The sequence below is a fragment of the Pyrus communis genome, chromosome 15 (genome assembly GCF_041283825.1).
Source record: "Pyrus communis isolate YQ-2024b chromosome 15, ASM4128382v1, whole genome shotgun sequence".
NCBI lineage: Eukaryota > Viridiplantae > Streptophyta > Magnoliopsida > Rosales > Rosaceae > Pyrus > Pyrus communis.
The window spans coordinates 2,536,743-2,549,035 of NC_142579.1; the positions used below are offsets into that span (position 1 = coordinate 2,536,743).

The following is a 12,293-nucleotide window of genomic DNA, read 5'->3' on the forward strand; positions in this document are numbered from 1 at the left end:
TTGGGTTCCAGTAAGGTTGCTAGATGAGTTCGCAACTATAAACAACAGAACACGAGATTTGAGTGCTGCCATTTTGATTACGCGATTAAATGACATTCCTATCAAATGCAGAATTCACTACCCCAAAAACGCCTCAATGGAATACAAATCCCATACGATTTCCAGAATTCAGAAGACGCGGTCTTAAGATTCATGAATGAGCCCATTTAATTATCTTACCAGATACAAGAGCTGGATTCGAGAAATTTTGGAGATGTTAAAAGAAGACGCAAACAAACAGAATAGGAAGCTACAAGAACGTATTTTCAAAATGGCAGCCTAATGTGACTAATGGTCAGGCAACCAAATCTCAAATGACCAAAATTGCTGGTTGCTCATGGGAAAGCAAAAGAAAAGAAAGAAATGGAAAGTTAATGGGATTGGGAGAGAGAATCAGAGTCAAAATTTAAAAAAATGTTTCATATTTTTATTTCTAATGTATGTTTTTATTAAAAAAAATCAAATTAATTGTCTTATAAGGTTAAATCTTAACCATTAATAATAGATAATCTAATGGCTTAAAATTTTTGTCAAATCTTGTGTAAAACTGTGTTCTAAATTTGTTGTTATGTAAAGCCAACTCACTCAATACATTTTACATTGAATTGTAAATCTAAAGAATATTAACAATATAAAATAAGAAAAAAATAAATTCGTAAAGAAGTAGATCGGCCCCATAATTTTACAGGCTCAATTTGATCAAGAATATTAAGCAAGTACAGAATTGGTCCAAGAATTTAGTAAAAAGGAAATAAGTGAATGAATGAAATTATGAAATGAGGAGATAGAGTAACTAGTCAATGGTTTGATATATCGCGAGCTCTCCTCATTCTGCTGGCCCATGATCCTTCCTTTTGTGACCTTCTCTTCAACTCAAGAATTTGTTGACTCCATCTGTTTTGTGCACCTTGTTTATTTCTGACAGAATTATTCATACTGTAGGTGAAGGTGGTCCTCCTATTACAACTATTGTTACAATAATCTTTCAAACCCAACTCGTAATCATATTCATCGCGCAACAGAGGATCTAATAGCGTCTTGTAAGCCTCGTTCAGTTGCACAAATCGCTCGGTGAAAATATTAGAATTCTGTTGATCATAACATACATCTGGATGATAGCGAAGAGCCATGCTTCTATAAGCTCGCTTGATCTCGTCTTTGCTCGTGTTAGTATTCGGATTCAAACTAAGTAGGTTGTAGAAATTGGTATGACTAGCACTACCGCTCTCGTAACTATTCGTGGATCTGCATGTAATTTTAGTGGCTTTGCGTGCATGACAATTTAGAAAAGAAGGTTTAGGTTTAGCAGCTGCAGCATTGGTACTAGGGTTTATGCAGCTTGAAGAAGTCAGCAGAGAGGTGTTCATGGCTATGTGAATGTTCTGCAAAATGCATGGGAAAGAGTTATGCGGACTGAGGCTAATATATACAAGGAACATATCCGATCCTTGTATAATATTTAATTATATATCATCATCCAACCACTAAAAAAGGGTTAAGGAAGGTGTGAAAGAAAGACAAGGTTAGGGAAAGAAGGAAATAAATTATTACTAGGCAGCGGTGACTTCTAAACACAACGCGTTTTCTCCATAATAACCATCGAGCCACTTTGTTAGCGTTGAGATTATGATGATGATATAAATTAGTGTACTTGGTCAGCGTTGAATCATAAACTGTCGTCTTGTCTTGCACAATGTTTTCTGCATTTGGAGAAGGATTTGTATTCATGAATACACCACTATGGTAGAGTTCCGTATTGTAACATAAAAAATATGTGTGAGTTTATTTTTCTGTACTCTCATATTATTAGAACGCCATCATGACGGTGTACTCGTAATATATAAGTGTTAAAGAATAGAGTTTCATATTGAAAATATAGCAAAATAATATACAGTTTATATGTGAGACGTCCACTTCTAACATCACCAAGTACTTTTGTAATCACCTATTAATATGCGGTTAAGTTGGGACAATATCGATGATATTGGTGGTGAACCATGTGGATTAAAAAGATTTGATAACAAGTTGTTATACTGATTAAAAAGTAACTTATATGAAACAGATTTACTATCACGTGATCTTCCGATTAATAATACATTATCATATAAAGAAAAAAAAAACTTGTATTGAACAATATATTAGTGGATAAAGAATAAAATCATTCCCTATAAATAGTTCTCCTAATTTTAATAAGAAAAATTCCATGGTCTACTGTACTGACCAAAAAGAAACGCCCGGCCGAAAGCAAAATACAGCGGAAGCCGCTTTGGTTTCTACGAAAAAAGAAAAAGGAATACTTTGAGGGGGATTTTTTTTGTTTTCTAAAGTCCTCGCGCAGGAAAAAGAATCCTTGCAGGCTTCTTTTTTTAATGATCTTAGGGATGTTATGATTGTGATCGTTTATTGTACAATCGTACATTGTACGATTAGAAATTATTTCAAAATTTAAATTTTAAAATTAAATATAAATAGTATTTAATAAAAATTGATTACACGATGTACGATAAATGATAACGATCACGAAATTTCTAGAATCCTCGTAAAAAGATCCGGCAAGATCCTTTCTCGCGCATAGCCGACTTCTACTATTGATGATATCGATGTTTTACTGTGGTAATATGTTGGTGTCCCTTCCTTTTCTTTCACAACTTCTAACTGGGGAATCAGGTGGCCGATGAGTTTGCTAAACTAGTCGTTGAGGTTGCATATCTAACGCCGGAGAATAAAGAGACTTTATATGAGCTAATTAACGATGCAGTACTGAGACAAATGTCTTTAATCTATTGTTAATTAGGATAAAAATTATTGATATATTCTTAATATTGTAAAAAAAAAAAAAAAAAAAAATTGATAAATCTCCTAATATAGTAAATTTTGATTTAGAATAAATCTCCCAAAGAAGTTGCCAGTTCCACTCCTCTTATAAATAATGCCTAATTGGATTATTAGTCTCTGTGGTGATAGGGTAGTTTGAAGATAGCCCTTGTGGTAAAAAAAAAAATTCGGATTTAAACTGTTGTGGTTAAGTCTATTAGGATTAGCCCAAAATTGAAAATTCCGTCGACTTTTCGTTAATTATTAGCACGTGAGCCACATATATTAGGCTAAAATAGAACTCTCTGCTAATTGTTGGCAAGTGGAGTTGCATGTGAGGATAACTTTATTATTTTAGTCTTACATATGAGCCTTTATGTGCTAACAATTAATGGAGAGTTGACGAAACTTTCAATTTTGGGCCTAAATCCTAACTAACTTCACAACATGAGCTTAAATTCTAATTCGCTTACCACAGAGGTTATCTTTCAACTACTCGTTCACTACGGAAACCAATAACCCAATTAAGCCTATAGGTAATGTATAGTTGTTAATCCTCAAAGATGGGCCTTAGGAGAAGGCCCACAAGTGTTAGATAAGTGAGATACTAGGCCCACATGCCAGCCCAAAAGATTTAGCAGACAAAATGCTATCTCAATGGTAAATGACGAGCATTACCTACGACCGCTAATTATCAAAGATTGTCTACCGACTAGAAGGAACGAGCACTGGACTTAAAGTACTTTTTGACTGCTCAATCCAGTTAGTAGACTTGGCAACTTTCTGATACGGTGCTTCAAGGATAGGTATGTCAAAACGTCAACTCCAAGCCACTTGTCGACCTTAAACAAGGAAGTCTATAAAATGATACAGATGCTATCATATGCAGTGCTCGATTTAAGTGTTTTCTAACCACCCATGAATGAGCGATGCGCTCGAAGGTGTCAACAAGAGAAACCAAGCAAGTAGCCCTGCGTGGATGTCACTTCTCATCCACGTGTCGGTTGGGCAATGGAGAAGTAGCATCTATACCAAGTCTACTTGCACAACCCATTTACCAATGGAGTGGTGAGAGACTTGGCCCAAGACTTTTTATGTTCACTGAGCCTGTATAAAGGAGACGGGTACTCTTTAGAAGGGTTCAGACCCACAAGGATAGAATTGGATTACTGTGTGTTGAGAGTTATTGTAATTCGCAGTAAATATATATCAGATTACTCCAGTGGACACAACTCATTCTTACGGGTGAACCACTTAAATCTTGTTGTTTTCATATCAGTTTGGTCCCAAAAACCCCCAATGGTTGACTATACTGGTCTGTTGACCTCCCAGTTTTGAGTGTTTACGATGTACAAGTGGTTAAGTTACAAACAACATATATAATATCTATATTGATTAGTAGTGACCTATTATACTGCTTATGAAATCTCCGCAATTAAAGTTTACTTTTAAGTAAAATAATAATATTGATATTGATTAGTAGTGATCGTTAGACCGTTACAGGCCCGACCATGTCCAAACTACAAATATCCTTTTCCTTCATTATCAGATTGAGCTCCTCTCTCACTTTTGTCGCCCTTCTCGAATAAGTTTCTTTTGACGAAAGAAACTCAAGACCAAATTTGACTCTAGGCCCATAGTGGCTCCACCAGTGGCCTAGTTTAGAGTTTTTTTTTTTTTTTTTTTTTTGAAACCCCTAGTTTAGAGTTAGTGTTTATATAATATCTGTCATCCAATAAAATTTCTGCTAGAATGCAGCCCCTCTTTTTCGCACCAACCGGCAGACCCATCCCCCTTTCAAAACCTACCGCTGCCCCTCCCTCCCCACCCTTTCTGCACAACATATATCCTCATTCAGTCATCCTCTACTTTTTTACTACTTTAGAATCTAGTCGCTAGCTTTGAGGCTTTAGTATTCACACTATCTTTGCCACCATCAATGCTAAAATGCATGTGTAAAAATCACTTTCGATTAATTTGTTAACTAATGTTATTTGGATGCACAATATCATAGGGTACTTTACCAAATTCATTCCGGGAGGGATAATGTTAGGAAGACCAAATATTAAGAGTAATGTCAGAGAGACTAAAATTTTAGATAAAATTATGTAAACTAAATAACATGTAAGTTGATGATTAGATTATTACTTAATTGATAAACATGCTCATTTCTATTAGGGACACATTGTGGATGTAAATTTTCACCGTCTTCTTTTTTGACGAAAATGCACCTACAAAATAATAACATATAAGATTAAGGCCAAAAACCTCACGCGCCCATGATGAATGGGGGGCTTTGGCCAAAGAATATCTGATACCAAAATTAGAATTCTGAAAAGAATGTGTTTAGAAGTTTGTGAGTAGCAAATGACTTAGTTTTTTAGTGGGAGAATAAGGCTATTTATAGGGGAGTGGCTGATCCTATTTGAAGAATAATGGCGGGCCATATATGGTGAAATTGTGAGAATAATTGCAAGATATTATGTGAAATAATATCTTGCAATTAACATGGTAATTAATCCTAAATTAAATAGGAAATTTGGAAGTTACCTTTTGAATAAGGAGTTGATGAAGAGTGATGAGAGAAATTTGAATAAATATCAGTTGATCACCTTTGACTATTCCTTGATTGAGTCGTTATTGTCTGTTGCATGCGTGTGAGAATCCTGATACGCCTTTAGCGTAATTTTGTCATTTTAACCCAAAAGTCCACGTGTCACCTCCATAATTTTCTTGATTATTTTTTGCTCCACACACATCATTTAATTTGCAAATTTTGTCTACAAATTTAATATTTCTAGCATTACCCAAGTTTTAAACCAAATTTACAAACCAATAAGAAATAATCATGTTAATCAATATTTAAATAATAATCTAATCATCAACCACCACATCATTTCATTTACAAATGTGGTTTGAAATTTTGATCTCTTAGTATTACCCTTCCGCGAGGGGCATTTAATTATTACCTTACAGTAAATGCAATTTACATAAACTAAATCTTTCCAATGCTACAACATTACTAGCTAAGCTAGAACCCTTAATATCTCGGGATGGGGATCCTCTTCGGATTCTCTTTGTGGAGATCCTAAGAATCCTCATATTCTTGCCGTTTTTCGTTCATCATGCGATCAGTTTTTGTTAAGTACTATTTGTATTTAATTTTAAATAAAAATTTAAAATAATTTTAAACCTCATAATATACGATAAACGGTTAAAATGTAAAAATTTTAAGAATCCCCATAATTTAAATCCGGATGAACCGTAAATCCCATAACTCGTAAGTATGAAAATTATAAAACAATCAACAAACACAACTACCAGCAACTACCAACAATACGCTGGTACCCTCGTTAGCGGACGGTTGTACTCAGGGCCCCTTTCTCCTCCCCTCTAAAAAGCATGGCACTATCAGTTGTACTCCTGCATCACCTCTTGTACAACATCATCATACATCTTACATTTACTCTTCCACCGGCTCACCCTTGTTTTTCGGGATTTCTGGCAAAAGTTGATAGAAGAGATTATTTTTAGGGTAAATTACACTTTCATACCTCAAGTTTGGAATTTATTTTAATTCCTTACAACATCTTTAAAATATTTCACTTTCATACCTTAAGTACTATTTTATTTCAAAATAATATATCGGTTATATTTTTCATTTATTGATCGGTTAAGTACTGATATGGCTGCCACATATATGCCACATGACCGCCAAATGTCTGTCACGTGACAAAAATAATATTATTTTTTTTTTTTTTGAAACCCTGAATTTTCTCAAAAAAAAAAAAAAAAAAAACTAAAACCTGTCTTCTCCCCGCAAACCCCAAACCCATCTCCCCCATCTTCATCTTCTTCCATGCAACCCAGAAAGAAGAAGAAGAAGAAAAAAATAATAAAATAAAAAACCTGTCTTCCCCCCTTCTCCCCCATCTTCATCTTCTTCCCCCGACCCCCTACCTGCAACCCAGGGAAAAAAAGAAAAAAAAAACTCAGATCCCGTCTCGCCATCGCCGGTTTCATGGAATGGGTGGGGGGGAGGGGGTGTGTAGAGGAGAGTGGAGGGTGTGTAGAGAAGGGAAGAGGATGGGTGCGGAGGGAGGGAAGAGGATGGGTGCAGTGGGAGGGAGGGTCACGGGTTGGGGTGGGGGTGTGCAGGGTGGGTGGGAGGGGGTGGGGTGTGTTAATTGTTTATGGGTTTCTGGTTTTGGGGTGGGGGAGATGCGGGCGTCGAGAGGTGGGGCGGTGGTGGTGGAGATGTGGGGTGTGGGATTATTCTGGGTTTTGGTTTTGAGAGGACAACGAGGATTGGAGGGATGACGGGATGGTTAACTTCATTTTTTTTTTTTTTTTAACCTAAGGTATGAAAATGTAATTTATCCTTATTTTTAATAGTATAATTTTTATTGTACTCTACTATGCTCAATCCCGCTCACACACTCTTGTATTTAGTCACTTCCAAAATTTTAATTTATCTATATTTTTCCACATCACTGCACTTTATAACTTCGTCATCTTCTTAATCTCGAGCAGGATAACTCAATTTCCAAGTCGGTAAGCGTCAGTTTGGTTCTCCTCTCTAAAATGCATCTTACATTTACTCTCCCACCCTGCTTGGGCGGGGGCATTGCAAACAGAATGATAAGAGGCTGACTTGCTAAAAGCTGTCTTCTTAAGAAGATTGAAACTGGGACATGGTTGTCAGGTGGAACCACATCCTAATGATTCTCAACATCTACAACATCATGCATCTTACATTTACCCTGCACCCTCGGTTGCCCTCTCCTAATGCCGTGTCTGCGCAAAATGCAGCCCAACAACACGAGAAATGTTTCGTTCAAACGTCAAATTCAATAGGTAAGGGAGCACAAATGTACATAAATACTGAAACAGGATAAGAGATTAATACATTAGGAAAACGTCGTCCAACCAACTAAGCCATCGAAACAGGTTTCGAGTGACCCCGAAAACAATGTTAAAACCTAGCTTAGTCACCCCTCAGAATGAACTAACCCCAATGGTAAAATAAACATCACAAGTGCCATATATCACATCATCCCTCTCTACTCACAAAAATGGCACCACCAAACTCGGCTCTCAGAAACAAGGGAATGATGCAATTACAAGACCAACAAGTAGGGATCCAACCGAACTAGCAAGCATAAGAGAACCTGAGCTTCCCTGAGGAGATGCAGCAGGTGTTGTTTGCTCCCCTCCAGCAGTCGAGGACGCTGGTGCACCACCAATGTCAGCACCTGAAGTTGGAGAAGGTGCCGGCGAGGTAGTTGCTCCACCTATATGCATACAATTCATTAATCTCAAAGGACAAATCCACCAAAAGTTGAAATCAAAACAAGTATACGCACTCGTATAATACACAGTGAATTTGGACACTTCGGAGTTTGCAGTAATATGAATTCATCGAAGTAAAGTAATTTTCGCACACCATTGATCTCCTTGCACTAAAAGAGACAGAAATAAAGAACCATGTGCAGAAATTGCTTTCCTTCATTAAATTATTATTCAAGATTAACACACGCGTTTAATTCTAAACAGTATCCTATAGTGTATGGATCAAGCAAAGTCCAGAAGAAAAAGAATGAGGATCCTTCGTCAGGTACGATTTATATTCAATTTTAAATAAAAAATTTACAATGATTTCTGAACGCCCAATTCATTCATAAAGGATCTAGAAATCCTCAAAAAGAATCCGTCGAGGAAAAATGCCCCAAAACAAATCAGCCAAATTAATAAATAATTAAATATAATATAAACTAAATACTTTAAATATTCTTGAGTGCTGTCCAGATTTTGGTATAATTAATCAAATAATTAAACAACAAACAAATAATTAAACAAATAGCAGAGCAGCGTTAAGATAATAACAGGAACATACCAGGAGCACCAGCAGGACTGATAGATGCTGAAAAAACCAACATAACAAATGTTAAAAAAAGGTTTACTCGTCAATCTTAAATCCCAAAAAATCTATAAAAAAAAAATAAAAATAGATAAAAAGAGAAGAGAGAAGGAAGACAGACATGCACAGCTGGCGGCAGAAGGAGCGGAGACTTTGCAAGCGGCGGGGAGGGAGGTGGCCTTGGTGATGTTCAAAACGACGCCGAGCTGAGCACTGCTCTTGAAGGCCTCACAGAGGCAGGAAGCGTCGGCTTTGAGCACAGTCTTGAGGCCACTGCAGCAAGTCCCTGCCGGCTTCGTTTCCGTGCTCCCATTCGACACAAACGACAAGCAGTCCGCCATGTTCAAGATCAGGCTCGAGCAGTCCACCGAAGGAGCCGGCGCCGCGCAGTCCCCAAGTCCAAACACCAACACCGCCATCACCACCACCAGAGTGCTCATCCAAACCCTCGCTGCTGCTCCCATTTTTTTCTTGTGGTATTGTGAAAACTGAAGAATGTAACAAGCAACAGAAGCAGGAAGTGGGTTGGTGAGGGATGGGATTTGGGATTTTGTAGGATTAATATATATAAGGGAGGGGATTAAGTGGCGTAGTGGGAAGGGATGATGGCACCAAGTGAAGAACTCAAACTCCCAACAAAAGATAATGGACTTTATCTCTCATCAAGGTAAAGTAGAGAGTAGAGAGAGAGAAAGAGGACAGTGGGCGCAATCGGTAGTCGGTGCAATGAATGGGTCTATACGTGTATCGCATCGCGTGCTCCTTGTTTCATGCCATTTAAATTTCAAAGGCCTTACTTTCTATTTGAAATGATTTCTACGCCCCTTCTTTTTCTCTTGACCTAAAACAAGTTTCATTTTCTCGGTGATTGTACATGGTCACTTCGAAGGGAAATTTTTAATTGTGACATGAACATAAATAATATATTATATATTTTAATAGGGATGATGGAAAATTTTATTTTTAAAGCTTTTAATTTTTTAGCGCATATATCTCATCATTTGTATAATGACACGTGATATCATTCCGTGTATCAGCCACACTAAAAAATCTCTTTCCTTCTAGATTTGACATCAAATTCGACGGAGAGTGCGCGTGGAGAGTATAACAGTAACAGTAAGTTGTTATGATTATTTTTTTAAATAAAAGATTAATTGGTAGTTTTATTATAACAATCTTTTTTTTTTTTGAGGTGAAAAAAGACTTGCTGAGGTATTTTTATTTTTCACTAAACAGTGAAAATAGTAATGTTTATAAATCTTAGTATATGTTCGATTCTCACCGAATCACGTCTCTCCCAAAATCTAATTATTTAATGGAGAGTGGTCGTATTCTTTAATCATCATGTGACCAAAGAAACATTTATGTGCCCTTTTCACATTTTTCTCTATTTTCTTGTGGTTCGATTGAATAAAAAAAAAATTAAAAAGAAAACTACTATTAGCACTCTAAAAATTTTATTTTGCACTCCTTCTAAGTGTATTTTCTTTCTAAATTTAGAAAATTTGGAGTATAAATTGAGAATTTTAGAGTGTTAATAACAATCTTTTGAAAATTTGACAAATTAACTAAAAAAATCGTCAAATATTACTAATTTACTATTACATGTTACTAATATTTCATATCATTCAAAAGTGAGATGCTTTAAGCTTGAATTTCGTAGATAACGAGCTCATACAAATTTATTATGATTGATCCATAGCGTGGATGAGCTTAAATTCCTCCTAAACACCTTAATGTAATTATATCCTCTTATTAAAAAGAAAATGAAATTCATCCATCGAATTTTTTCTCACTTACAAATGAAGAATAGTACTACTAAACAATGGTAGTTCAGACAAATTCAGATTAAATATTAATTTAAAAAAAAATATAAGAAAACTATCAATCCTTTCACATTCTATTTGAATAAGCCACAAATTGTGAGCATAGACGTATATGAACGTTTATATTTTTGTTCTAGTCCACATGATCGACATGCCACCGGTGTAAATGCGAAAAATTGTCGCTGGTCACCGTCATTGTGACCGAATTTCTTTCAACAGCTGGAAAATTTCAAATCATTATTCAATAATGACTTTTTTTTGTAACGTTAGCAGATTAAATTGTTCAACAGTGACCTAAAAAATAAGGATATTGTTATCTACATACCAATTTTATTTTCACGTATCTCTCTCAATTTTGATAGTCGGATCAAATAAAAAAAATTTAACAAAGATGTGTAAGATGTAAAAATAAGTGTGGAATAGCACCATCCAAAAATAGTACATGCAACTTTTTCATTTTATTATATATTTTGATGTGTGAGTTAATTGTTTTTTTTTTTAAACAAACGATATTATCTACCCTAAAAGAAAATAGATGAGCTTAGTCACATCAAAAGACGGAAAAGAAAAATGTGTGATATTCACATACCTCATTTTACTTTTTATACACCCTTCTAATGTTCAGCCGTTTGATCGGATAAATTAAAGAAAATCAACAGATAAAAATTAACAAAAAAATGTATAAAAAGTAAAATAAAGTACATGAATATCACATTTAAAAAAATATATATATCTGATTTTGAGAAAGGTCACCACGCAAAGCATATATCTCAAACGTAATATTATTGTCGTCGCATGTTAAGAAAAAGGTCATATGGGTCTCCTCCGTCATTCCACGTTCACAACTCCCATGTGTGGAGAAAGTACCCAATTTAATTTCTCAGTGGGACCACAATTTTAATTTGTCCCCATTGATCGATTAAGCTGGGAATTCTCCAAGGAGAGGTTTCTTCACATGCCCACCAATTTACTTCACCACGATCTAGGTGTTCTAACGGACAACGTGGCAAGCCTCCCACCTCGTTTTACTCACAGGTTTCTTAAAGAAAAGCAATAGGTCATCTTCAACAGACCGAGGGTTAGAGAGTTTTCTTTGTCCCTATCGTCTTTCTAAAAATTAATATTTTAATAAACAATGTCAAGTCATTTTTCTTACCATATCCAACTGAGTGACCAGAGGGTCATAAGTCAAACATAGCAATGTGAAAAAAAAATCATCTTCAACCGAGGAGGCCAAAGAATCATAGGGTCAAACATAATTTATTATTTTAATTGAATTAATATGGTTACTTAAATTAAACTACCTCAATAATTTTACGTTATGGATTGTCAATAATTTTTCAAGATGAAATCTCAATAATTTTATGTCTCGGATTTTGAGTGTCAAGTGTCGATATGTGACTAACTTTGCAGATTTCTTATCGATAAGGAACCTCAATAATTTTACATCTTGGATTTCGAGTGTCATATGTCGATGTATGAGTAACTTTGCAGATTTTTGCAAATTTTTTGTCGATAAGGAATCTCAATAATTTTTCAGATAGGATTTTGAGTGCCACGTATCGAGATGTAATTGGTTGTGGGAATTTTTGATAGGATTTTTATCTGTGTGACATTTCTTTATCTTCAGCTTCCAATGTCCATAAATATGGTGGATATTGGCCTATTATTCACACACATTCAGCTTTGCCCTC

The 12,293-nt window shown here is 35.6% G+C and overlaps 2 protein-coding genes across 2 annotated transcripts; both read right to left on the reverse strand.

Annotated features, from left to right (window-relative positions):
- Positions 1 to 620: 620 nt before the first annotated feature.
- On the reverse strand, positions 621 to 1,417 carry LOC148690362 (chaperone protein dnaJ 20, chloroplastic-like). Its single transcript, XM_088686127.1, has one exon. It carries the CDS (start codon positions 1,404 to 1,406, stop codon positions 837 to 839), a length of 570 nt encoding a protein of 189 aa, XP_088542253.1. The 5' UTR covers positions 1,407 to 1,417; the 3' UTR covers positions 621 to 836.
- Positions 1,418 to 7,684: 6,267 nt separating this feature from the next.
- On the reverse strand, positions 7,685 to 9,568 carry LOC137734968 (non-specific lipid transfer protein GPI-anchored 11). Its single transcript, XM_068474314.2, has 3 exons — positions 8,895 to 9,568; positions 8,750 to 8,776; positions 7,685 to 8,147 (listed from the first exon to the last, which is right to left on the reverse strand). Exons 1-3 carry the CDS (start codon positions 9,235 to 9,237, stop codon positions 7,951 to 7,953), a joined length of 567 nt encoding a protein of 188 aa, XP_068330415.2. The 5' UTR covers positions 9,238 to 9,568; the 3' UTR covers positions 7,685 to 7,950.
- Between the last annotated feature and the right edge of the window lie 2,725 nt (positions 9,569 to 12,293).

Coding starts and splice junctions, on each gene's coding strand:
- LOC148690362 (XM_088686127.1), bottom strand. CDS start 1,406: ATGAACACCTCTCTGCTGACTTCTTCAAGCTGCATAAACCCTAGTACC.
- LOC137734968 (XM_068474314.2), bottom strand. CDS start 9,237: ATGGGAGCAGCAGCGAGGGTTTGGATGAGCACTCTGGTGGTGGTGATG. Junction 8,777..8,894: donor TTCTGCCGCCAGCTGTGCAT/GTCTGTCTTCCT, acceptor TGGTTTTTTCAG/CATCTATCAGTCCTGCTGGT. Junction 8,148..8,749: donor CAGTCCTGCTGGTGCTCCTG/GTATGTTCCTGT, acceptor GTATGCATATAG/GTGGAGCAACTACCTCGCCG.